The following is a 23,541-nucleotide window of genomic DNA, read 5'->3' on the forward strand; positions in this document are numbered from 1 at the left end:
AGGTTGAACCATGGCAAGTGCCATTAACATCAAGCACTAAGAATTGTAAAAGTGAAGGATCTAATCAAATTCTCCATTCCTGAAACTAAATGGGAAATCATTGTTTTTTTTAAGAAACGTATAGGTGTTATCAGACATTTATGTCCAACATAAGCACAATAGCTTAACTTTAATAGATTTGGTGGAAAAACACGCAAAGATGGTATGGTCAGCAGAATTCCAAACTGCCTTTGAGAAGCTGAAGGCAATAAATGTTCACCACCCCCGACTTTACCAAGCCTTTAAAAATGACAATAGATGGCAGTGACGTGGGGTCGGTGCAGTCTTATTGCAAGATGTGAAATAGAGAAAGTTAAAAATTACACAACATCAGGTTATAGTCCAACAGGTTTATTTGGAAATACTAGCTTTTGGAGCTGTCTGGATTGAATACCTGCATTGACTGATTGACTGCCTGCAGATTGTGCGCTTTTTGAGCAAAATATTATCTTTTTTGAGCAAATTGTATCTGCAAATACATTTCTGCAAATGCAAATTCACCCCATAGGCTTATATGTGTGTGTGTGTATGCATGTGAGGGAGAGAAAGAGAGTGTGGCTGTGTGCATGTGAGTTTTATTGCATGTGAGAGACTGTGTGCTTGTGTGTGCATGAATGTGACGGAGTCAATGCAGGCAGTCAGTCCATGTGTCATTTTATAAGTTCCTACTTTGGAAATAGAACTGGTCTGACTCAAGGTTGGAATACAGACAGACTCTAACCTCACACCTTTAATACATTGTTTGAGCTGAGATGTCACCTTTTTTCAAAATAAATCCTTAAGTTATTTCGAGAATGTGACTGGAAAGAAGTTCTGGGATTTACATATTAATGAACTGAAACCTGCAACTCATTCTAAAAGATGAAAGACTTAATAACAATCTAGTTTGTTAAATATATTGTTTCAGTTGCATGACACTGAGATCTTCTGTGTCTTATGATCCTACTCCACAGCTATCTGATGAAGGAGCATCCCTCCGAAACTTCCAATTTAGACCTTTTGTACTATAACCTGGTGTTGTGTGATTTTTAACTCACCCCAGTCCAATACCTGCACCTCCACATCATGGAAATAGAGGAGGCAGTGAGGTACTTTTCTAAGAAACTAAACCAATATTAGAAGAAGTATTGCACACAAAACAAAAGGATACTTTGTAATTGTTATTGGCTCTTCAACAACTTGAAGTCAATGTTCATCATGGTTGCAAAGAAAAATGAATACATACTGATCATGGCCTACTAACAGTCATTGAAAAATTTAAACCCATAGTGCAAGACTGTTCTGATGGGGTTTATTGATTCAACTATTCAATGTAAGGATTATTCACTAAAGATAATAGACTGTAGATACTTCTTCTCAAAATGTAAAAATGATGGAATAATTTAAGAATTTAAGAGAAAGATGATAAACGATCACCTAAGATTTGTTACAGGGATGAGTGAGAATGAATAGATATTACTTTTGCATCTTGTTGTCTAGTTTCATATTCCTTGTGATGAGATTCATTTTTGAAATGATGTTTTACTTTTCTTAAGAGTGGAAACACAGAGAGGCCTTTTTTTTGGATTGGGAACTAAACGTGAGAAAACATAATGGTTTAAAATAAATAAACTGTGCAAGATGTTTCAATTTTTAAAAAAAGACAATTTACAAGAGCACCTATGAGTTGTATGTACATGTTGCCTTATTGCAGCAGTGAGAGGGAAATCCAAGCAAATTGGCACAATTTGTGTTTCAGGCACTTCTGTCTAAAGACAGTCTTCTGATTGGTTTTCCAATTGGCACCAAGTGTTGCAGGCTTAGGAGAGCTCAGCATAGTAATAGCATCTTGATTGGTTCCTGATCATGTGACTACAATATTGTGCGTGGACAGCACAGCAGAAATATTTAACTGCAGAGAGAAACCATCCATCCCTCCTTCTCTTGCTTCAGTGTGGCAAAGTATAAGAAAATATCCTGTTGCTAGCTACTGTCATTCACGTTCTTTGTGAGCTGCTCTCTGCAAATCCAAAGTTGAAAGAGGAAAAGTAAAACCATCTTCGGATACGTTGAAAGTTTAAATTCTCGACAAGAAAAATGAAAGACTGTGAATCAGTGTACCACAACCTGTGAAATCAGCAAAGAATTGGAAGAAACCAAAGGGAAATAACTCATTAATGTCTGTGATCTAAACTGTTCCTATTGTAACTGTGTTTCCCTAATTTTTTTGTCCACTCATATTATTCATGTCTTGTCTTTCTTTTTGTATCTGTGTGTGCGAATAAGAATTTTTAAAAGGGGTGAAGTTGTAAGTTATATAGCTATGGTTAGCAACTCATCTGATCTACTTTTGGCATTGGTTAAAAAACAACTTGATTACAATAAGTAGTTATTTTCTTGTTAACAGTTTAAACTGGGCATGCACATTCTTTGAATTGATTTGGACAGCTCGTTGAAATTGGACGATTTGGTGATTAAGTAAATTTGCACATTTCTGATAACTCCCAAAATACTTGGTCTTGAATCCTAACCACTATCCCAGTGACACAAAAACAGATCTTATGGATTTCTCAGTCACACGCTCAGACAAGAGTCACACTATAAGTCTTTAAAGTTAAAAATCACTCAGGAAGTGGTCATCATGAAGTGTCCTTGAGACCCTTCGGGAAAAGGAGAGGGCGGATCCTATGGAGCGGTTCCCTGAGCAGACTGTCAAAGCCATTTGGCAGAATGCCTCATCGCCAGAACTTTCCAACAAGCACCAAGACATGTGAGATCCTTTATGCATGCCCGGACTCTCTCCCACACTGACCTCGAAGCGGCTGCCGGGGGAGGCAAGACTGTCACACATCTACTTCTGAATAGGCCCATGCAGAAGAAGTCTGGAGAGGAATGCAGTGGTGTTTGTCGAGGTTTGTCTCGAGCAGCGCCGTGACGTGGGACTCCGTGTTCCACAGTCTGTTCCCTGGGACGCACACCGAGACGAACATCAACTATGCCTGGAGGATCATCAACTTGGTGAAGGACGCTCTCGGGGCAGTCCGGAACCTATTGATCTTCCAGCTGAAGGAGTTGACCCCGACTGAGTGTTGCAGACTGGCACATTTCAAGGTCCAGGACTACGTGTTGAGGGATGCGCTGAAACTTGGGGCAGCTGCTGCCAAGGTGCGGTGGGGAAAACCACCGTGTAACATCTGCCTGCCTAAGAAGAACAGGGGGCCCACCCAGTCATTTGGGCTCCGCTGACGCCTCAGTAGAAGAGCTGGATAGTAAATGTACAGACTTGTATATAGGAAAAATAAATTTCGATGTCCGTATGTAAAGCAATGTTATGTTTGCACAAGAATGGCATGACCAATTGTAAAGAGATCCAAATAATTTTATGAATAAAGTATATTTTTGAAATAAAAAAAATAAAAATCACACAACAACAGATTATCGTCCAACAGGTTTAATTGGAAACACACTAGCTTTCGGAGCGTCGCTCCTTCATCAGGTGTAGTGGAGGGCTCAATCCTAACACAGAATTTATAGCAAAAATTTACAGTGTGATGTAACTGAAATTATGCATTGAAAAATTGATAGTTTGTTAAGCCTTTCATCTGTTAAAATACCGTGATAGTTTCACTTCTTTCATGTGTAAATCACAAAAGCTTTTTTTTAAAAAGTTGCATTCTCGGGTTAGCTGTTAACAATGGTGATAGCTAGACAATATGTTGAAGGTGTTGGCCCCCTGGTGTTCTCTGTCTACGCCATGATGTTTAGATTGATTCTAATCTAAAAAGTGAGAAAATGGAGTTTTACATGAATTCATTCAGTTTTTGAGCTCAGAGTTCTACATGAATGCATGCAGTTTTTGAGCAAAGTACACTGTCACCCTGCAACTACAAATTCACCCCACAAAATATATGTGTGCATGTGGGTCTTAGTTTGTCTGTATGTGTCTGTGTTGGGGGTAGTGAGTGTGAGAAAGTGTATATGTGTGTGTGTAGTGAGTGTAGAGTGTCTTAAGTCTGTGAGGGAGTGCATGTGTGAGTATGGGAGTGTGTATGTCTGTAAGGGTGTGTCTGGTTGTCTGTGTGCGCGTCTGTGTGTATGTGTGTATAGGAGTGCCTGTGTGTGTGTGAGAGTATGTGTGTGTGTAGGAGTATCTGTGTGTGTATATAGTGCAATGGTGGTTACCTGTAATGTGACATGAACTCAAGGTCCCAGTTGAGGCCCTCCCTATGGGTACCGAACTTAGCTATCAGCCTCTGCTCGGCCACTTTTCGCTGCTGTCTGTCCCGAAGTCCACCTTGGAGGATGGTCACCCGAAGGTTCGAGGTCGAATGTCCTGGACCACTGAAGTGTTCCCCAACTGGGAGGGAACACTCCTGCCTGTTGATTGTTGTGCGGTGCCCATTCATCTGTTGTCATAGCCTTTGCTCGGTTTCCCCAATGTACCATGCCTCCGGGCATCCTTGCCTGCAACGTATAAGATAGATAATGTTGGCTGAGTCACATGAGTACCTGCCTGTGGGAGGTATCCCCACGCGTAATGGTGGTATCTATGTCCACACTCTGACACGTGTTGCAGCGCCTACCGTGACATGGTTGTATGGAGTTGTCCTGAGAGCCGGGCAGCTTGCTACGAACAACAATCTGTTTGAGGTTTAGCGGTTGTTTAAAGGCAAGTAGTGGAGATGTGGGGAAGGTCTTGGTGAGGTGCTCATCCTCATTGATAATGTGTTGCAGGTCACGAAGAACATGGCATAATTTTTCAGCTCCTGGGAAATACTGAACAACGAAGGGTACTCTGTCAGTTGCAGCACGTGTCTGTCTCCTGAGGAGGTCATTACGGTTCCTTGCTGGGGCACGTCGGAACTGGCAGTCGATGAGTTGGGCATTGTACCCCGTTCTTGTGAGGTCATCCCTGAGTACTTCCAGGTGAAGTATGAATGAGACTCCGGGAATTCTTTCAAGGTGCCAGCAGTGATCCCAATGAGCCCACTGATGAACTAGAACAGTCATCACACGGATCTGTAAAGGAGCGACCAAAGAAGGTGTCAACATGGACCCCACCGGAGGGCCGCTGCCCTGGGCTTGACATGTATGCTCAAACCGTCAGGAAATGTATAAATGCCAGATTCATCAACCGTATTCACAAGAGCAAAACATCATCCGTTCACAATGCAATGCCATCCAGGCTCTCAAAACCAATCACAATATTGTCATCAAACCACCAGATAAAGGAGGAGCCATTGTCATTCAGAATAGAACAGATTACTGCAAGGAAGTGTACCGACAACTGAACAACCAGGAACTCTACAGGCAACTACCAGCTGATCCGACCAAAGAACACACCCGTGAATTAAACACATTGATCAGAACTTTGGATCCAGTCCTTCAGAGATCCCTACACGTCCTCATCCCATGTATTTCTCGTGTAGGCGACTTCTACTGCCTTCCAAAGGTACACAAAGCCAACACAACGGGACGTCCCATTGTGTCAGGCAATGGGACCCTGTGTGAGAATCTCTCTGGCTATGTAGAAGGCATCATGAAACCTATTGTACAGGGGATCTCCAGCTTGTCGTGATACTATGGATTTCTTACAGAAACTCAGCACCCATGGACCAGTCAAACCGGGAACATTCTCCGTCACAATGGACATTTCCGCACTCTACACCAGCATCCCCCACAATGATGGCATCGTGGCAACAGCCTCAGTACTCAACACCAACAACTGCCAATCTCCAAACACCATCCTACAACTCATCTGCTTTATCCTCGATCACAACGTCTTCACCTTTGACAACCAGTTCTTCATCCAGACACACGGATCAGCCATGGGGACCAAATTTTCAACCCAATATGCCAACATTTTTATGCACAGGTTCGAACAAAACTTCTTCTCTATGCAGGATCTCCAACCAACATTGTACACCAGGTACATTGATGACATTTTCTTCCTCTGGACCCATGGCGAGGAGTCACTGATAAGACTACACAGTGACATCAACAAGTTTCATCCCACCATCAAACTCACCATGGACTACTCTTTGTCTCCATGAGGCCTGTGAGGAGGTCATTCCTACAGATATTGGCATGGAGAGGTTGAGGCGGGAGGGAAGGTGGAGATACATCGTAATCAGCAGGAGATTTCCTTGCCAATCGTTGACGTGATACCATTGGACATCAAGGGCTGCCAGGACAACTCCCTTTTGACCTGGTATCACTGTGCTGCCACCACACTCTCTGCTCTGTCTCGCTGGCAGGATGATGTTAGTGTTGTGTGGAACTTTGTGTAAAGCATGATTGTGAGAGTATAACTATCAAGTGGTTGCTTGGGTAGTCTGTGAGATAGTTCTCCCAGATTTGGAAGGAAGACTTTGGGGAGTTCACAAGGCTGGTTTTGCTGTCAATTCCTGGTTCTTCGGCAAGCGCATAGTCATCTGTTTTGTTTCATTCTTTTTATTAAATCCATTCGCCTTTGATACAACTGAATGGCTTCCTTTGGTCATTGCGGAGGGGAGTTGACAAATAACCATATCGGTGTGGGTTGTAGTCAACATGTACAGGTCATTCTTCTATAATGTGCATTTCATCAGCACAAATTGACTGTAATGCAATTCACGAATTGTGAGCATTATTTTGATAATGTGAACTTTCTATGAACAGGTATAACTATTTTCTATTCGTGATCTTTAACAGTGCGATTTTCTGTAGCAGTTTCGATCGCGCAATTTTTCTGGAGAGCAAGGTTGTAGAGGAACACAATTGTGGCATTATAGCGGAACGACCTGTAAGCTAGACTGGGTAAAGATGGCAAACTGCTTTTTATAAAAGTCATCAGTGAAGCAGTTGGGTTTTTTTAAACAAAAACCAATACTGGTTTCGTGGTCATTAGTATACTTTTAATTCTAGACTGCCATGGTGGAATTTAAACTCTAGTCTCAGAGCATGATATAGACTACTAATCAAGAACAGTGGTTGCTTTTATGTCATTGTTCATGGGATGTAAGTCCAGTCAGTATATTTTATTATTTATTCTTAATTGTTCTTGAAGGAAAGTTCCCTTCCTGAACTGCTGCACCATATGGTGGGCCTGTCGGTAGAGCTATTAGGAAGCAGGTATCAAGACTTTGATCCAGGGACAGTGAAGGAATGGTGAAAATTCCAAATACAGAAGAGAACTTGCAGGCTCCTATGCTTCTGCAGCCAATGTTCTTCTGGGTGATCGAGGTTATTGAATTGAAACATCCTGTAGCAGGAGTCTTGGTGAGTTATTATAGTGCATCTTGTAGATGGTAGGCACTACATGTCACTGTTTAAGGTATTTAAGGTGGATTGTGTGTCAATTAAACTTTATCCTGGATTGGAACCCAATCAGCCCTAAATATTGATTCCCTCCCCCCACCAACCAGGTGGGTGCTTTATGTACATTGCAGGACTCGGCTATGTTTGCTCTCTCCTTGCAATAAAGCTGGATCATCTATGTGATAGGTTAAAGGTGTTGATTAGCGTCACAACACTAATTCAATTTTTTAAATCCTCAACTAGGATTTTTCAGTCATGTCAGCAGGATGATGCATGAGGTCTGGATTTTGTTCAAGTGTTCTGGTGGTTGAGGAACATACTATTGTTAAATACAAATTGGTGGGAAAGTGAATGTCTCTGAATTATGAATTGCCACATTGCTGACCAATTTGCAGCATTCTGCATTTACATGTTAAATGCACTTGAGTTTAGCACAATGTTTAATCTATTAAATGAATGTGAAGATGCCCTCTTGATGTGTGAATTGTTAATTTTCACAATAACTGTCAATTAGCTTCTTCCCAGAAAGCAAGCACTTGTAAGTGTGGAGTTTTTTCTTGTTGTGAAGGTCGTGTTTATTGTGAATGTTCCCACCAGGTAGCGCAAACAGTGGCCTTAATTTCGGAAATGAACTGACAGCACGGAAGTGACTGAAGTGTAAATAATCAGGAGAGGAGCCCTACTTGGTACATGGCAGATGATGAGGCAGTGGCGGGAGAGGCCAGGCAGACCCACCCCCATTCTTTGCCCTGCCCCCCTGAAGAACCAACTTCCACTTCACTACCCTGCCTTTCTGATAGGAGCATGCCTGCTGATGTCACTGCACACAAACCTGTGTTGTCATCATTGTGTGTGCAGATGCTTCCTATAGCAGTTGGGTGACATCACTGGCTATGCATGTGCAACAGCCATAGTGCATTTTGCATAATCACTCTGAAATCCAAAACTGTCTTGTGTAATAGAGAGCAACAGCTGAGAGTCTCACTGGGAGAGGTGGAATTAAAATACAGCTTTCCATGTTCTTTGCTTTAATGTCCCACATTCAAGTTTCACTGCAGAGGTCAGAGTATCTGCCCTTCTCCAGTTACAGTCGTAGAGATGTTCAGCACAGAAATAGTCTCTTCAGTCCAACTCATCTATGCCGACCAGATATCATAACCTAATCTAATCCAATTTGCCAGCATTTGGCCCATATCTCCCTCAACCCTTCCTATTGGTGTACCCATCCAGATGCTTTTCAAATGTTGTAATTGTACCAGCCTCCACCACTTCCTCTGCCAGCTTATTCCATCCATGCACCACCCTCTGCATGAAAAATTGCACCTTAGGTCCCTTTTATATTTTCTCTTAAAACTATGTCCTCTAGTTTTGGATCCCCCACCCTGTAATTTACAATTTAAAATGTAAACTCCAATTAATTTGTGCTAATAATTAGGTTAAATTAAATTTTAGTAAGTTGGATCTGGGATCTTGCCAATTGTAAAAGAAGTATTTCTTTTTTAAAAAGAAATAGATCATGTTGTTAAGTTCCCCTTTGTGGAACTTTAAGTTCTCAACCAACTACTAAAGGAATGGTATGAATGAAACTGTCTTAACCTTAGGGTGATCAGATCTTCAAAGCACTTTGATGGACATACTATTGAATTGCAGGATAATGTGGCATTCCTCTCAATCCTATTCTAATCAATTAAGTTTTTGACTATATTAATAAAATTTTACCACTTTTGGCCAGCTACAGCAGAAAACAAAATTGCATTGCACTTTCAACAACTTGAAATTAAAAGTATAGATGTTTCTGCCACATTATTATTGAGAGAAAGCAGCTTTCTTGACATTGCCTCAGCATTGGGGGAGATATCAACGTACATCTGTTTATTAGGTTTTTTGGCATCTTTGGCAACAAGGGAGAACACAAATGAAGAGAGAGTCCTAGCAGGCAAGGCTTGAATGAAGGCTGAACACTGCTATGTTATAGCAGTGATAACATTTTAAAAATAACTCATTGACTGTAAACTGCTTTGGAGTTTTTTTGAGATCTTGGAAACTTATCTAAATGTAAGTATGTCTGTCCTTACTAAACAGCTGATACAACACTGGGCAAACAGCCTCCAATTCAAAGATATTTTCTGTTGATGTTTTAGGAATCAAAATTGAGTGTATTTGTCATAAAATCACTGAGGACTAGTTTTCACTTTTTAAGTTTATGATTTTTGACTGTAAAGGACTAAGTTTTAATTTTTATGGTTCTGATTGTGGACTGAAATGAGAAAAGGACTGTTTTTTTTTAAACCAAGGATTGTGTAAAAGATGTTTAAACTTCCCAAAACAAATTGTTTGACAACAACCTAAGTGCTGTTGAGCTGCAGTTTGCTCAAGCAGTGAGCAAGTCTAATTGCACATGAGCTGGAGCCAAGGGATAGGAATAGACATTTAGCTAGTAGCAGGTAGCTAATTGGCCTGGTTTAATGGCAACCTGTTATCAATAACAAAGGCCTTCTGCCTGTCAACAACTGTGTGAATAACTCCCAGGTAACTGATCAGTTCATGGGCAGAAGCCATCAGACCTGAAAATGTGTTGCTGGAAAAGCGCAGCAGGTCAGGCAGCATCCAAGGATTCTCCTGTTCCTTGGATGCTGCCTGACCTGCTGCGCTTTTCCAGCAACACATTTTCAGCTCTGATCTCTAGCATCTGCAGTCCTCACTTTCTCCTAGAAGCCATCAGACCTCAAGAAAGCTAAGTGCCATCCTTTATCTGTACCAAGAATAGCTTGACCCTGAAGAAAGTCCATTTATTTCTTCTCTTCAGTTGCTGTAATCTTTGACTTTTAACTAATAGTTCAGAGATGTAGGTGTGAGCGAACTCCCTTGTACCTTTTAAGCAAGTTAAAGTATCTGGAGTGGGAAGATCAAGGAGCAGCCAGTTCTAAAAAGGCAAAAGGATCACTGAGCAGACCTTTTGAACAGGGACCATTGGACTGTCTTCCCAATCTTTCTCCCAATCATGACACTTTTTTTTTCCTGTGTGTGCATGTGCCTGCATTGGAGAAGTTTTATAAAGAAATTAGTGTTTTAACTAGTAAGTTTGTTGACAGTTCATAATTGTTTACCAGTAGCTAGAATCCATTTTCTTGTAATAAATAGTACACGTTACTGAGAGTTTGCCATGTAAAGTGATTTGATTTGATTTATTGTAATCACATGTACCTAAGTACAGTGAAAAGCTTTGTTTTGCGATCAGTCCAGGAAGATCATTGCAAACAAGAACATGCAGATCAAAGGGTTATAAGAAATGTTAGAATAAGATTTGCTCCAGAGAGCTCTCAAAGTGATTAGTGTGTTTATCAGTTTGTTGTACTGGTAGCTCTGCCATAAACATGCATAAAGCAGTATTGTCTTGCTATTTTAGGAAGGAATATTTTAGTCAAAATCTGTCAGAGCAAGAAACAACAGTGTTGAACAATTGGTAATTTACAGCACTGGAAGGGGTAATTTGAGTTCATAGGGTCCATGCTGTATGAGAGCAACTTCTACAGACGTGATGTATGTTGATTTAAATTAGATGGATATGATTGATGATAAGCCACAGAAATAAAACAAGTCTCTGTTAAATACACAGAACTGGTGGTGTTTTTAATCAATCTGTTCAGGGATTTTATGACCCACCTCTGAAGTAGGTGGGACTTGAGCCTGGGCCTCCTGGCTCAGAGCTAGGGGCACAGAAGTGCCACAAAAGCTCCCACAGAGATCTACAAAAGACAGTCTGTTCAGGTATTACACACTCATGGAGCAGATGGGACTTGAACCTCAGCCTTCTACCTCAGAGATGGGGACACTACCACTACACCAGAAGAGGTGGTGTTATAGATGTTTTCTAATCAACCTATTCAGAGATGTTATCACACTCCGGTGTATCCGAGATATCTGTGGGAAACTAGGGAAGTGATTGTTGGGCTCCTTGCTGACATATTTGGATCATCGATAGTCACAGGTGAGGTATCAGAAGACTGCAAGTTAGTTAATGTGGTGCTACTATTTAAGAAAGGTCATAACAAAAAGCCAGGGAACTATAGACTGGTGAGCCTAAAATCGGTGGTGGAGGGAATCCTGAGGGACAGGATTTCTATGTCTTTGGAAAGGTAAGGACCGATTGAGGATAGTTACCATGGCGCTATGCATGGGAAATCATGTTTCACTAACTTGTTTGAGTTTTTTGAAGAAGTAACAAAGAGGATTGATGAGGGAAGAGCAGTGGATGTGATCTATATGGACTTCAGTAAGACGTACAACAAGGTTCCTTACGGTAGACTGGTTAGCAAGGTTAGATCACGTGGAATACAGGGAGCACCAGCCATTTAGATACTGAACTGGCTCAAAAGTAGAAGACAAGTTGGTGGTGGAAGGTTGCTTGTCATACTGAAGGCCTGTGACTAGTGGTGTGCAACAAGGATTGGTGCTGGGTTCACTGCTTTTCATCATTTATATAAATGATTTGGATGTGAACATAGGAGGTATAGTTAGTAAGTTTGCAGATGACACCAAAATTGGAGGTGTAGTGGACAGCGAAGAAGGTTACCTCAGAACAACAGAATCTTAATTAGATGAGCCAATGGGCAGAGGAGTGACAGTTGGAGTTTAATTTAGATAAGTGTACGGTACTGCATTTGGAAAGGCAAATCAAGAAAGAACTTGTATACTAAATGGAAAAGTACTGAAGTGTTGCTGAACATTTGGAGTGCAGGTTTGTAGTTCCTTGAAAGTGGAATTGCAGGTAAATATGATAGTGTAGAAGGCATTTCGTATGCTTTCCTCTGTTGGTCAGAGCATTGAGTGTAGGTGTTGGGAGATCATAGAATAGAGTGGTGCTGGAAAAGCACAGCAGGTCAGAAGCATCCGGGGAGCAGGAAAATCGACGTTTCGGGCAAAAGCCCCTCTTCACCTAGTTGAGAGATCATGTGGTGGTTATACAGAGCATTGGTTAGGCCACTTCTGGAATATTGTGTGCCTCCCTCCTATCAGAAGGATAGGGTTCAGAAAAGATTTACAAGGACCTTGCCAGGGTTGGACGAAGCTGAGTAAGCTGTGGCTCTTTTCCCTGGAGTGTCGGAGGCTGAGAGGTGACCTTAGAGAGATTTAGAAAATTATGAGGAGCATGGATAGGGTAAATAGATAAGGTCTTTCCCCTGGGTTGGGAGAGTCCAGAACGAGAGGACAGAGGTTTGGGGTGAGAGAGAAACAATTTAAAAGGGACCTAAGGGGCAAAGTTTTCACGCAAAAGGTGGTGCGTGTATAGAATGAGCTGCCAGAGGAAGTGGGTGGAGGCTGGTACAATTGCAACATTTAAAAGGCATCTGGATGGGTACGTGAATAAAAAGAGTTTAGAGGGATATGGGCCAAGTGCTGGCAAATGTGACTAGATTAATTTAGGATATCTGCTTGACATTGGCAAGTTGGATCGAAGGGTGTGTTTCCGTGCTGTACATCTGTATGACGTTTTGACCTCTGGAGTGGGTAGGACCTGAACCTGGGCCTTGTGTACCACTAGTATGTGCACTACCACTGTGTCACAAGGGGCCCCTGTACATTTTCTAATCAATGTTTTAGAGATGTTATTATACACTTCTGGAGCAAATGGAACCTGAACCTACCAAAATGATACTTTGCTTGCTCAGAGGTAGCAGTATTATCATTATGCCACAAGAGGGCTCCAGAGCTGATGTTATAAATATATCTGGTCATTAAGATTCTGATTGGCTTTATTCAATGGGATCAATTGAGAAGACCTATTGATACCTTATTCTTGTGGAACCATGTTTTCCAGACTTTAGTTGCCACATTTGCTAATACAACAACAGTGTTCACACTTCAAAAGAATTGAATTGGCTGGAAAGCCCTTTAAAAATATCCTGTGGATGTGGAAAGATTGACTTGATCGTAACATCTACAATCCATTAAATTGTGGTTAAACTATTGCATATTCTTTTAAAATCTGACACAGCTCGTGAAGGAAACTCTGAACGGTTCTCTCACTGTTGGCATTAAGTTATTGAACTGTGGCACAGGTGCTGGTAAAGATCTGTGGAAAACTCATTTGAAATGTATCTTAGATAAAAGATTTTTCAAAAATTCTGAAGGTCCATTTTTCCATGCAGATTGTACTGCAAAAATGATAAAGGTCCTCACTGTGAACTTGATCATGTTTATCCCAATTATGATGATGATGAATATCAGCAACATTTCCAACAACTTACTTGGTTGTTACTGTACAAGATTGCTGCAATACAGAAAGAACTCCTTGACCCTATTGATGCATGATGTGGTGGTGCAGATGTTGGACTTTGGTGGACAAAATTAAAAATCTCTCAATGCCAGGCTGTAGTCCAACAGGTTTATTTGAAAGTAAAACCTTTTGGAGCACTGCTCGTCAGATAACGAGTCAAGGAAGATTAGGGAACAGAAGACATAGAGTAAAGTTGGAAGTTATAAAGGAGTAGAAGTTGTTTTTTGAATTAGAGGCCAGTGATCAGTGGTGTTCCACAGGGATCAATTCTGGGTCCTCGTTTGTCATTTATATGAACAATTTGGATGACAATATAGAAGGCATGTTAGTAAGTTTGCAGACAACACCAAAATTGCTGGCACCATAGACAATGAAGAAGGTTTTCTAAGATTACAAAGGGATTTTGATCAAATCGGTCAGTGGGTTGAAAAATGGCAGATAGAGTTCAATCTGGACAAATGCGAAGTATTGCATTTTGGTACAACAAACAAGGATAGGGATTTTACACTGAATGACAGGGCCTCCGGTAGTGTTTTAGAACTGTGGAACCAAGTGTGCCAATACATAATGTTTTGAAGTTTGTGTCACATATAGTTCAAAGACATTTGGCATGTTTGCCTTTATTGCTCAGTCATAGAGTCAAAGAGATGTACAGCATGGAAACAGACGCCTTGGTCCAACTCGTCCATGCCAACCAGATATCCCAACCCAATCTAGTCCCACCTGCCAGCAACCGGCCCATATCCCTCCAAACCCTTCCTAATCAAACACCCATCCAAATGCCTCTTAAATGTTGCAATTGTAGCAACCTCCACCACTTCCTCTGGCAGCTCATTCCATACCGATACCACCCTCTGTGTGAAAATCCTTTAATATTCGGAGTTGGGAAGTCATGCTGCGGTTGTACAGGATATTGGTGAGGCCTGTTCTGGAATACTGTGTCCAGTAAGGGTATCAGAAGAGATTTACTAGGATATTGCTAGATATGGAAGGCTTGAGTTATAAAGAAAGACTGGATAGGCTGGGATTTATTTCACTGGAGCGTTTTATAAATGACCTGAAAAAAGTTTTTAAGATAATGAGAGGAATAGATAGAGTTGTCTTTTTCCTAGAATGGGGGATTTCAAGACCGGGGACACAAGTGAGAGGAGAGAGATTTTAAAAAGGCATGAAGGGAAGATTTTTTAGACATGGTGGTTGATGTGTGGAATGAACATTCTGAAGAAGTGGATGCGGGTGCAATTACAATATTTAAAAGACAGTCTGATAGATATGTGAATAGGAATAGTTTGGAATGATATGGAGGTTGGACTAGTTTAGTTTGGGATTATGTTCAGCATGGACTGGTTGGACCAAAGTGTCTGGTTTCATGCTGTATGACTCGATATAGAATAATGTAATTAAGATATTTTGTTCTAATTGAATGAGTGAGTGAAAAATCAACAAGTGATCTTCTATGTTAAATTTAGCTGTAATGGAAACTTTATGAATCAAAGTACTGATCATCCAAATAATTGAAGTTAGTGCTTTCAGAGCATTCGATTTATCAGGAGGCAAAGTCCTGATTTGGCTACATTTGTGACAGTATGGCGTTAATTCTGTCCCTGCACCACCAGCAAACCACTACCACTACATAGTTATAGAGTTATACAGCACAGAAACAAAACATTCAGTCCAACCAGTCCAGGCCGGTCATAATCCCAAACTAGACTAATCCCACCTGCCTGAGCTTGGCCCGTATCCCTCCAAACATTTCTTATTCATTTACTTATCTAAATGTGGGATTGGATTAGATTAGATTAGATTCCCTACAGTATGGAAACAGACCAAGTCCACACCGACATTCGGAAGAGTAACCCACCCAGACCCATGGACAATTTAGCATGGCCAATCCACCTGACCTCATCTTTGGACTGTGGGAGGAAACCAGAGCACCCGGAGGAAACCCATGCAGACGTGGAGAATGTGCAAACTGCACACAGCCAGTCGCCCGAGGCTGGAAACAAACCTGGGCCCCTCGCGCTGTGAGGCAGCAGTGCTAACTACTGTGCTGCCATACAATTATTGTTTGCATTAATTGCCAATATGTGATTACTGAATATTTAAGCTTCCATTGGAAACAGTTGGGGCACGCAGGGAGAAACAAATTTGGGCAGAGAAGTAGTCCTGTGGAATGTTATAGAAGGTCGAGTTCGTTAGTTTATGTAAGCAAATCGGTTATACTCCTGCACTGGTCTAGTTTTATGTTTGTGTACGTTGTACTGTGAATGACTTGTGAAGTTTCACTTTCCTCATGGTATTCTTTACAGGTGCCTTTTCCAGTCCTCCAAGGAGAAGGTGTGGAATACTTGGGCCGTGCAGATGACGCTGTAATTGCTATCTCGAATTACAGACTTCACATTAAATACCAAGATTCTTTAATCAATGTAAGTTTTTTTTTGGACACTCTCATGAATCTGCCATAACTTGGTCAGAAAGTATGTTGATGGGTGCTAAAATTTTAAATGATCCAAAAGAAATGCTAGCACTTGCTATCAAATTGAGCTGTTAGTTTTATTTCCAGTTATGCCCTCTGTTCATTCACTTTTTTTTAATTAAAAAAGGATCAGTCCTCCCTTATTGAGCATTTATAAATGCAACCACTTCCTGAAAGGTGAAGGGATAGAGAGGAAGCAGGGTTGAGGAAAGGCATTTCATGAATGAATAATTGAAATGGTCTAATTCAAATATGAAATTGAACCAAACTTATAATTTCCTTTAGACTAAATTACAGTTTAGTAACATGTCTAATAAGTTGATCTGTGGTATTGCCACAGTTCTGAAGAAAGGTCACTAGACTCATGACGTTAAATTTACTTTCTCTCGACAGATGCTGCCAGACTTGCTGAATTTTTCCAGCAATTTCTGTTTTTGTGTCAGATCTTCAGCATCCACAGTTCTTCGTTTTATTATGAAGGGAAATTTTAGAAGGGAAATTGGGTTGTGAGTTGTTTAGTGGGAATTGTTGAGACAGCATGAAAATGGTCTCTTAGGTGAGATGATTTTCAGAGAGGGCTAGAGTGGAGGTAATGAAGAATTATAAAGGTAAAGTAAATGATGCATAATCTGAGGTGTTACCTTTTGGGCAAGATGTTTAACTGTCTGAAGTAGAAGATGGCATTTCACTGGAAGAAAAACAGAAGGGTTCTTGTATCCTAATCAATATTTATCCCTCAGTTAAGACTTAATACAGAACCGATCTTTTGTTAAATCCTGATTTTGAGTTTGCTATGTGCACATTGGCTATCATGTTTCCTGCATCAAAACAGTGACCACGTTTTAAAAATATTAAATAAGTTGTAAAGCACTCTGGCACACGTAAGATCATGAGTGGATACTGGTTGATATGCTCTGGTTTAGTTTGCTCTAGTTCTTCTTAGATTGTGTGTTGCCAGCTGTATCTTAACATTAGTACACAACAAGTGTATTCCATGTATAAGGTTCCTGCCTTTCTTTCATCTATTATTTTGATTTCATTTTCCCCTTCTCTTTCCTTTTGTTCTGCTTTAGACGTTTCTGCAGGGTGTGGACAGTGACATCTCAGTAAGTACTGTGTGTGTGTGTACTTCCCTTCTGGTTACGCATACAACAGTTTATCCAACACAGTTTATGTGAACAGTCCTGGTCAAAGATGTAGGCTTTAAAGTTCCACTGCAATCCTGTGTCGCCAAGTACGTAGACAGGAATAAAGTGTAGCCAACACAACTTAAAGAAGCTTCAGGTGTGCTCATCTTTATCCTTACCTTCATGTGGACATAAGAAAGACATGTCATGTGGATACTGTCTCAGTAAATATACCAACAAGAACTCGGTGCCTCTAGTAGTTTCCTTTCACATCTTCACTCCCTTATGTTCTTGTGTACTGTCAGATTAGCACCAATCAAGCAGTCTGCTGATAATCCTATGTAGTTTTCAGAATATGTAGCCATATGGAATGATTTAATCCCTGTGTGTGCCTAGAGCTATTGATCAAAGCTTTTGGTAATGTGGATCATTGGGATGCTAGAGTGACAATCATGTTTTATTGCCAAACATTCATAGAAAATCGAAAAATGTAGAGCAGCTTGAATTAACCTAACCTGCATGAATCCCTGTGCTGCAGCACATTCATTCACTCATTGGTGCTTGGCTTCAGTGCTGTTTCTTAAAATACTGATATTTGGAACATGGGTCAATTTCGTGCTTAAGTGTCAGTCACAAAAGTTGACACAGTTTTGTCAGCCCTCGAAGTGCCATTGTTAAATATATTGTGAGGGAAATAAATCAATTCCTCCAGAGATTACAGTAAAAATAAAAATGTTGGAAATACCTTCAACATTTCAAATGCATAGGTTAGAATTTTGAAGAAGACTTTTGTCAGACATGTTTGTGCATGTTCTGATTTTATTACATGCTGTTGCAGTGTTAAGTTGGCTGGGCCTTGTGCAGAAAGTCTTGTAATGCCGAGTCTGTTCCCTGGGCACAGCTCTGATTTGGAAAAGGTTCCAATATGAACTCAAGTTTTTATGTTTCAGATGTAACAAGTTTGCTGAGTGAATCTCGATCTGACTGAAATGGCTAATGTGGCGTCTGCCAGAGCTGACACTTGTGTTCTTATTATTGCAGTCTGCCTGAATTATTTTGCAGAATTTGTAACTTAATATATTTAACTTGTGACAGTTCCCTTCCCTGTTCCAACACAAAGCTGTTTCATCTTTGTTAAAGCAACAGAATGTTAATTAAAGGCTAAGGGAGTTACCACACCTCCAGCAACTCTGCAATAAATTGAAGAACTCTGCTCAGCAAGCAGTTTGGTGGTTGTAATTGTCGATTGAATGTCCATTTATGGTGATGGGAAAAGGAATCGGGAATTTGCAAATCTCAAAATGTGGATTCTTAAAATATAAAGTAAAACTAAGAACTGCAGATGCTGAAACGCTGAAACAAAATTAGAAATTGCTGGAGAAACTCAGCAAGGCTGGCAGCACCTATGGAGAGAGAGCTTTATCTCCATGGATGCTGTCAGACTTGCTGAGTCTCTCAAGCGATTTCTGTTTTTCACACTTAAACATGTTGAATTTAGAAACATTCCAATAATACTGACAAACAGGATCTGAATTGTAGCTTATTTTCATTCAATCATTGCTGTCATAAATGAGGTAATATCATTGTCAGCACTGCATGGAGTGTTCACTTTTCACTGTCATGAGATCCAGTCAACTTAATATATTGCCAGGCTATGCAAATTAGTCCAGCCTGTTTGAGTGAAAGCTGTGTAAATGCAATAATGGTTACTGTAGTATACATTATTACTGTTTAAGACTGCAATTAAAAATAATATTTCTCAGAAGGGTTGGTTATTGGTTTATCTGATAAATGATGTACATGTGTCTTGCTACAGGTACCGATACGGCTTATTGAAGCTGTTGAGAGTCGTGACATGTTTCAAATTCACATTGTATGCAAAGATTCCAAGGTTGTCAGGTATGTTGTACCGCATTAATTGATATGGAATACAAACAACAGTGCCAGAGCATTGAAAGTGGTCATCAACTATCGTCTCCAGCGCATTAGACCTTTACAAGGCACTTTACTGGTAGAATTCTTGACACAAAGATACATAATGTATCCTCTCTGTAACCATGCCTATACAAATTCAAGCCCCCAGCAATACAGTCCTGAGCATGCTCAATGAAACCAGTACTGGTGTATACTAATGGTTTTCAGTCAGATATATCACTTGGCTGAGATGCTGTTGTGGTGTAAACATGGTACAGCAGATAGAAATGGGATTGCGGAGAAGAGGTGTGTAATTCATGTATACTTGAATGTTTTGATGTATGTAGACATACCAGGAGAATACGCTTGGGTAAGGACTGTGCTCAGCTCATGCCTAAAAGCTCTCATTCGTTGATTTGGATTTCATGTAGATTGCTTATCCAAAAACAGTTCTTCAAAGCAGAAAGCTTTGTTATGTTGGGTAAATGCCTACATTTTTAGAGCTTTCCTATTTGATATTATTATAGGTAACCGACAATGAGATGCATATTGATTAAGCAAAAGAAATAGTGTGCCGCAGCCTGGTTTCTTTCAGTGCTGTAAGAATTTTTTTTTTCTTTACTGGGAAGAGATATCTTTTACTTTATGAAGTAGAAGATCAGGCATTCATGACTCTGTCGCTTTAAATCTCTTTCTCGATTGAATTGTTCTGGAGATTCTATTTATCATATGCTTATCTTTAAATTAAAGTGTGCACCGATTAATCAACAACATTTAACATGCCTTACCAGTTCAGCCCGGCATTTCATGCTTTTTAAGTAACTTTGAGGCAAATAATAGTGTATGAACATTGTGTAAAAAAAAAACCCAGCATTTTTCCTGAATTAGATTTTCACTATTCCTTGCTTTCTGTTGTGCTCTTGGCTTAATTCCCAAAACGATGACAGTAACTGGAGTTTAATTTGAATTCAGATACATTTTACATCCTGAGCACTGAACAGGAGGCCTGAAGTTTTCCTGCCTGGCAGTAACCAGCAAGAGAGAGAGAGAGCACAGATGCAGGCAATAAATCTTTGAAACTCTCATTATTTAAATAAACACAATCATATTCACTATATCACAATTATTTGGGTTTCTGTTAATCAGGTGATGCTATTCTTGGATTTCAGAATCCTGATCGTGCCAGTGCAGGAGACCATTTGGTCTGTTAGTTCTGTACCAGCTCTCCAAAACATCATCTCACCTAATGCCATTCTCCTGTCATTCTCCTGTCATGTCTCCATAATCCTGAATACCTTGAATCAATTTGCCTTCACAATACACTCCGGCAGTGTATTCCACACCTGAACCACTTTTGTTATTTGTTTCTTGTACTAATTACTTTAAATCTGTGTAGTGTCTCATTCTCAACCCTTTTACAAGTGGTGATGAACTTTCTTGATAAGTTGTGCTTTGGATCCCCGATATTTTAAAATATAAAAAGAATGAGATAGTGAAACGGGGACCAAAGTGAGTCTTGCATCCTTCAGTCTTAGCTCTCCATTGTCAGTTTCACTCAGCAGTGAGAAGTTTGCTGTCTTCCTTTCCTCAAATATATTTATATAGCAACAAATGCATTAGCTCCATGGACAAAATATTGTAATATTTGTGTGGTCTGTGAAAGCTCTGTTGCCTTGTTGTGACATTCCAGAGGCTGCTTTAATGCCTGGGTGATGGATGATTTTGAAACCATTCAGGTCTTTACATACTATTGTAGTCCTTGAATCCAGAACGTCGTCTTTTGTCTTTTGACTTTGCTTATTGACATTGTGTAGGAAGTGGAAAGCTTTGATTCCAAGGGTTTCCTTGGAGCATGGTTGAACAACTTGGGAAACATATTTAACGCGCATCTTTAACCTTGCAGTAAACTGCGTTCAGTTTTTATGCTGTTAAAAAGAACTGATCCAACAATTTTAAATAAAAACATAAGCAACACAGTAAAGTTGAAATTTTGTGCATAAAAGTTAGTGTTAGGTAACTTAATTGACTTTGAATTAAGGAGGCACAATCCTATTTGACCCAGAGATGTGCTTTTGACACCATCTCCTCTTTTTCGTAGCATTATCCATTTCTATGCTTACCATACCTCAATATTGTAATATTACACTCCTCTTATAGGAACATAAGTAGACCATTCAGTCCATTGCACCTGCTCTTCCATTCAATTAGACCATGATTGATCATTTACCTCAGTGCCACCTTTTTGCACTTCCCCCAAATCACTAAATGTAATTTATGACCAGAAATTGATCACTTTCTGACTGGATCATGCTCAATTATTGAGTTTCCTTAGCACTCTAGAGTGGAGAATTTCACAGATTCACTGCTCTCTGAGAGAAGAAATTCCACCTCCTTTCTGTCTTCAATGTTCTACCTCTTATTCTGACACTCCTCTGTCCAGCTTTCTATCTATTCACCATTCATTCAAACTGCCTGTACCGATACCGGTCTCATACCAAATTCCATTGCACATCCTCCTTGTTTTGCTGGCATTTTTCTGATTCCTCTTTCTGTAACTGTCTTCTGAGTTGTATTCCTGCAATCCTAGCATTTTGTTTATCCTTTGTTCTTCCACCACATTGGTGGTTGTAGCTTGACCTAAGAAGACTGTATGCTCTGGCATTGTTTTCTTAACATCTGTACCTTTTCCTTTTTCCTTTCCTTTTTCCTTTCCTTTTTCCTTTCCTTTTTCCTTTCCTTTCCTTTTTCCTTTCCTTTTTCCTTTCCTTTCCTTTTTCCTTTCCTTTTTCCTTTCCTTTTTCCTTTCCTTTTTCCTTTCCTTTTTCCTTTCCTTACATTCATTCCCATTCATTTACCTAGCTTTTGATCACCTTCTAAAACCTCCATCCTTGACTGATAATTTATTCAACTGTAGTGATGGACTTTAGATCAGATGAGCTCGCTTGGCTGGCTGTCATCAGAATGGTTCCTTTGTTTGCATGGTACCTTTTCTGCTCACCTGTCTTGTGCGAATTAACGATATGGATTGATTCCTTTTAGGCTCTTGTGCCACAGTAGCCATCAACCCATACCAGCCAGCAGACCCAGGTTGTTACAGTCATGTAAGGCTGAGTTTATAGCTCATGCAGAGGGACACGTACTGTTCTTAAGGGTCATAGCAATCTTGCCTTTGAGGCTCAAGAACTTATCATACTTTTGCACTATTCATTATGATGTGTTTCATCTTGTACAATTCTATAAGGTATACTGGTGTGCAGTAGAATGTACCCGATAAAACCAATATTTAGTACTACTAAATGGGTGGAAAATGGGTTGATGGGTTGCAAGCTGACTTTCAGCATAACACCCTTACATTTATAGACAATAAGTTCTAAAAGTGGTGCTTATATTTTGTATTCAATTAATTTAAGACTGAATGTTAATGTCTCATTAAAGTTATGTTTTGGTTTGTTTTTCAAAGTTAATCCTGAATATTTGAGTGTCTAACATAGAGGTTTGAATAACAATATTTACGCACTTGGCTATTCGTATGCATTTGTGAATTTTGTCTTTGGCTGTGCTGTATTTGCTGAAGTCTTTCTGTTCCACAGGTGTCATTTTTCTACATTTAAGCAATGTCAAGAATGGCTAAAGAGATTAAATAAAGTGATTGCCCAACCAACAAGACTGGAGGATTTGTTTGCCTTTGCATATCATGCTTGGTGTCTGGGAATCTGTGCTGATGAGGAAGATCAGCATGTGCATCTCTGTCGTCCTGGTGAGTAGAGAGCTAATAGTAATCACTTGACTGTGTAAGTCTGTTCCATAGATTGGTGAACAGTTTTTGAGTTTGGCAATTCTTGATTTGCCATCTGAGAATCATTCTTCTGTCTCTGGTAGCACCTTTATCAAATTGGGTGGGTTGTGTGATTTCACACCTACTACTGTCCTAGATAATTAAGAAAATCAGGAACAAATAGAAAATGTTGAAATAAAGCTTTAATATTAGGTAGCTGTTTTGTTTTATAATTAAACCTGACTGTTAGTTCTTGTATTTCTTTAGGCGATCATGTTTGTCACCGCTTCGAAATGGAAGTAGAAAGAATGCGTTTTGATCTACAAAATGTCTGGAGAGTCAGTGAGGTGAACAGCAATTACAAGTGAGTTAATTCTAATAGGTAAAGATCGAGAAATGAAGTTGAATACTTGGGGGCTGCTACATGACATGGCTGATACACTCTGATTAACATGTGACAGACCTGAACAGTTGAGGCCAGGATTTTTTTAAATTTACCTGCTCAGGGATGTTATGGCACCTCTGAAGCACATGGTACTTGAACATGGGTTTTCTGGTCCAGAGGTAGGAACACTACCACTGCTCCATTGTAAAAGATGGCTTATAACAAAATGAAGATTTTGAGGAAACAAAAAACAGCCCCAGAGGCCAGGAT

At 40.1% G+C, this 23,541-nt stretch overlaps 1 protein-coding gene across 1 annotated transcript in view; it reads left to right on the top strand.

The window, feature by feature from the left end:
• The first annotated feature begins 7,164 nt into the window (after positions 1 to 7,164).
• Positions 7,165 to 23,541, top strand: part of LOC148141889 (phosphatidylinositol-3,5-bisphosphate 3-phosphatase MTMR4-like) — a 60,783-nt gene continuing 44,406 nt past the window's right edge. Inside the window, exons 1-6 of the mRNA XM_087977119.1 lie at positions 7,165 to 7,278; positions 15,904 to 16,020; positions 17,144 to 17,176; positions 19,014 to 19,096; positions 22,702 to 22,868; positions 23,154 to 23,250. Coding sequence (XP_087833245.1) covers positions 7,165 to 7,278; positions 15,904 to 16,020; positions 17,144 to 17,176; positions 19,014 to 19,096; positions 22,702 to 22,868; positions 23,154 to 23,250 — 611 coding nt within the window. The remainder of the gene's footprint in view (positions 7,279 to 15,903; positions 16,021 to 17,143; positions 17,177 to 19,013; positions 19,097 to 22,701; positions 22,869 to 23,153; positions 23,251 to 23,541) is intronic.

The sequence above is a fragment of the Chiloscyllium plagiosum genome, unplaced genomic scaffold (assembly GCF_037043375.1).
Source record: "Chiloscyllium plagiosum isolate Xiang-an unplaced genomic scaffold, Cpla_swu_hap1 HiC_scaffold_31, whole genome shotgun sequence".
Taxonomy (NCBI): Eukaryota; Metazoa; Chordata; class Chondrichthyes; order Orectolobiformes; family Hemiscylliidae; genus Chiloscyllium; species Chiloscyllium plagiosum.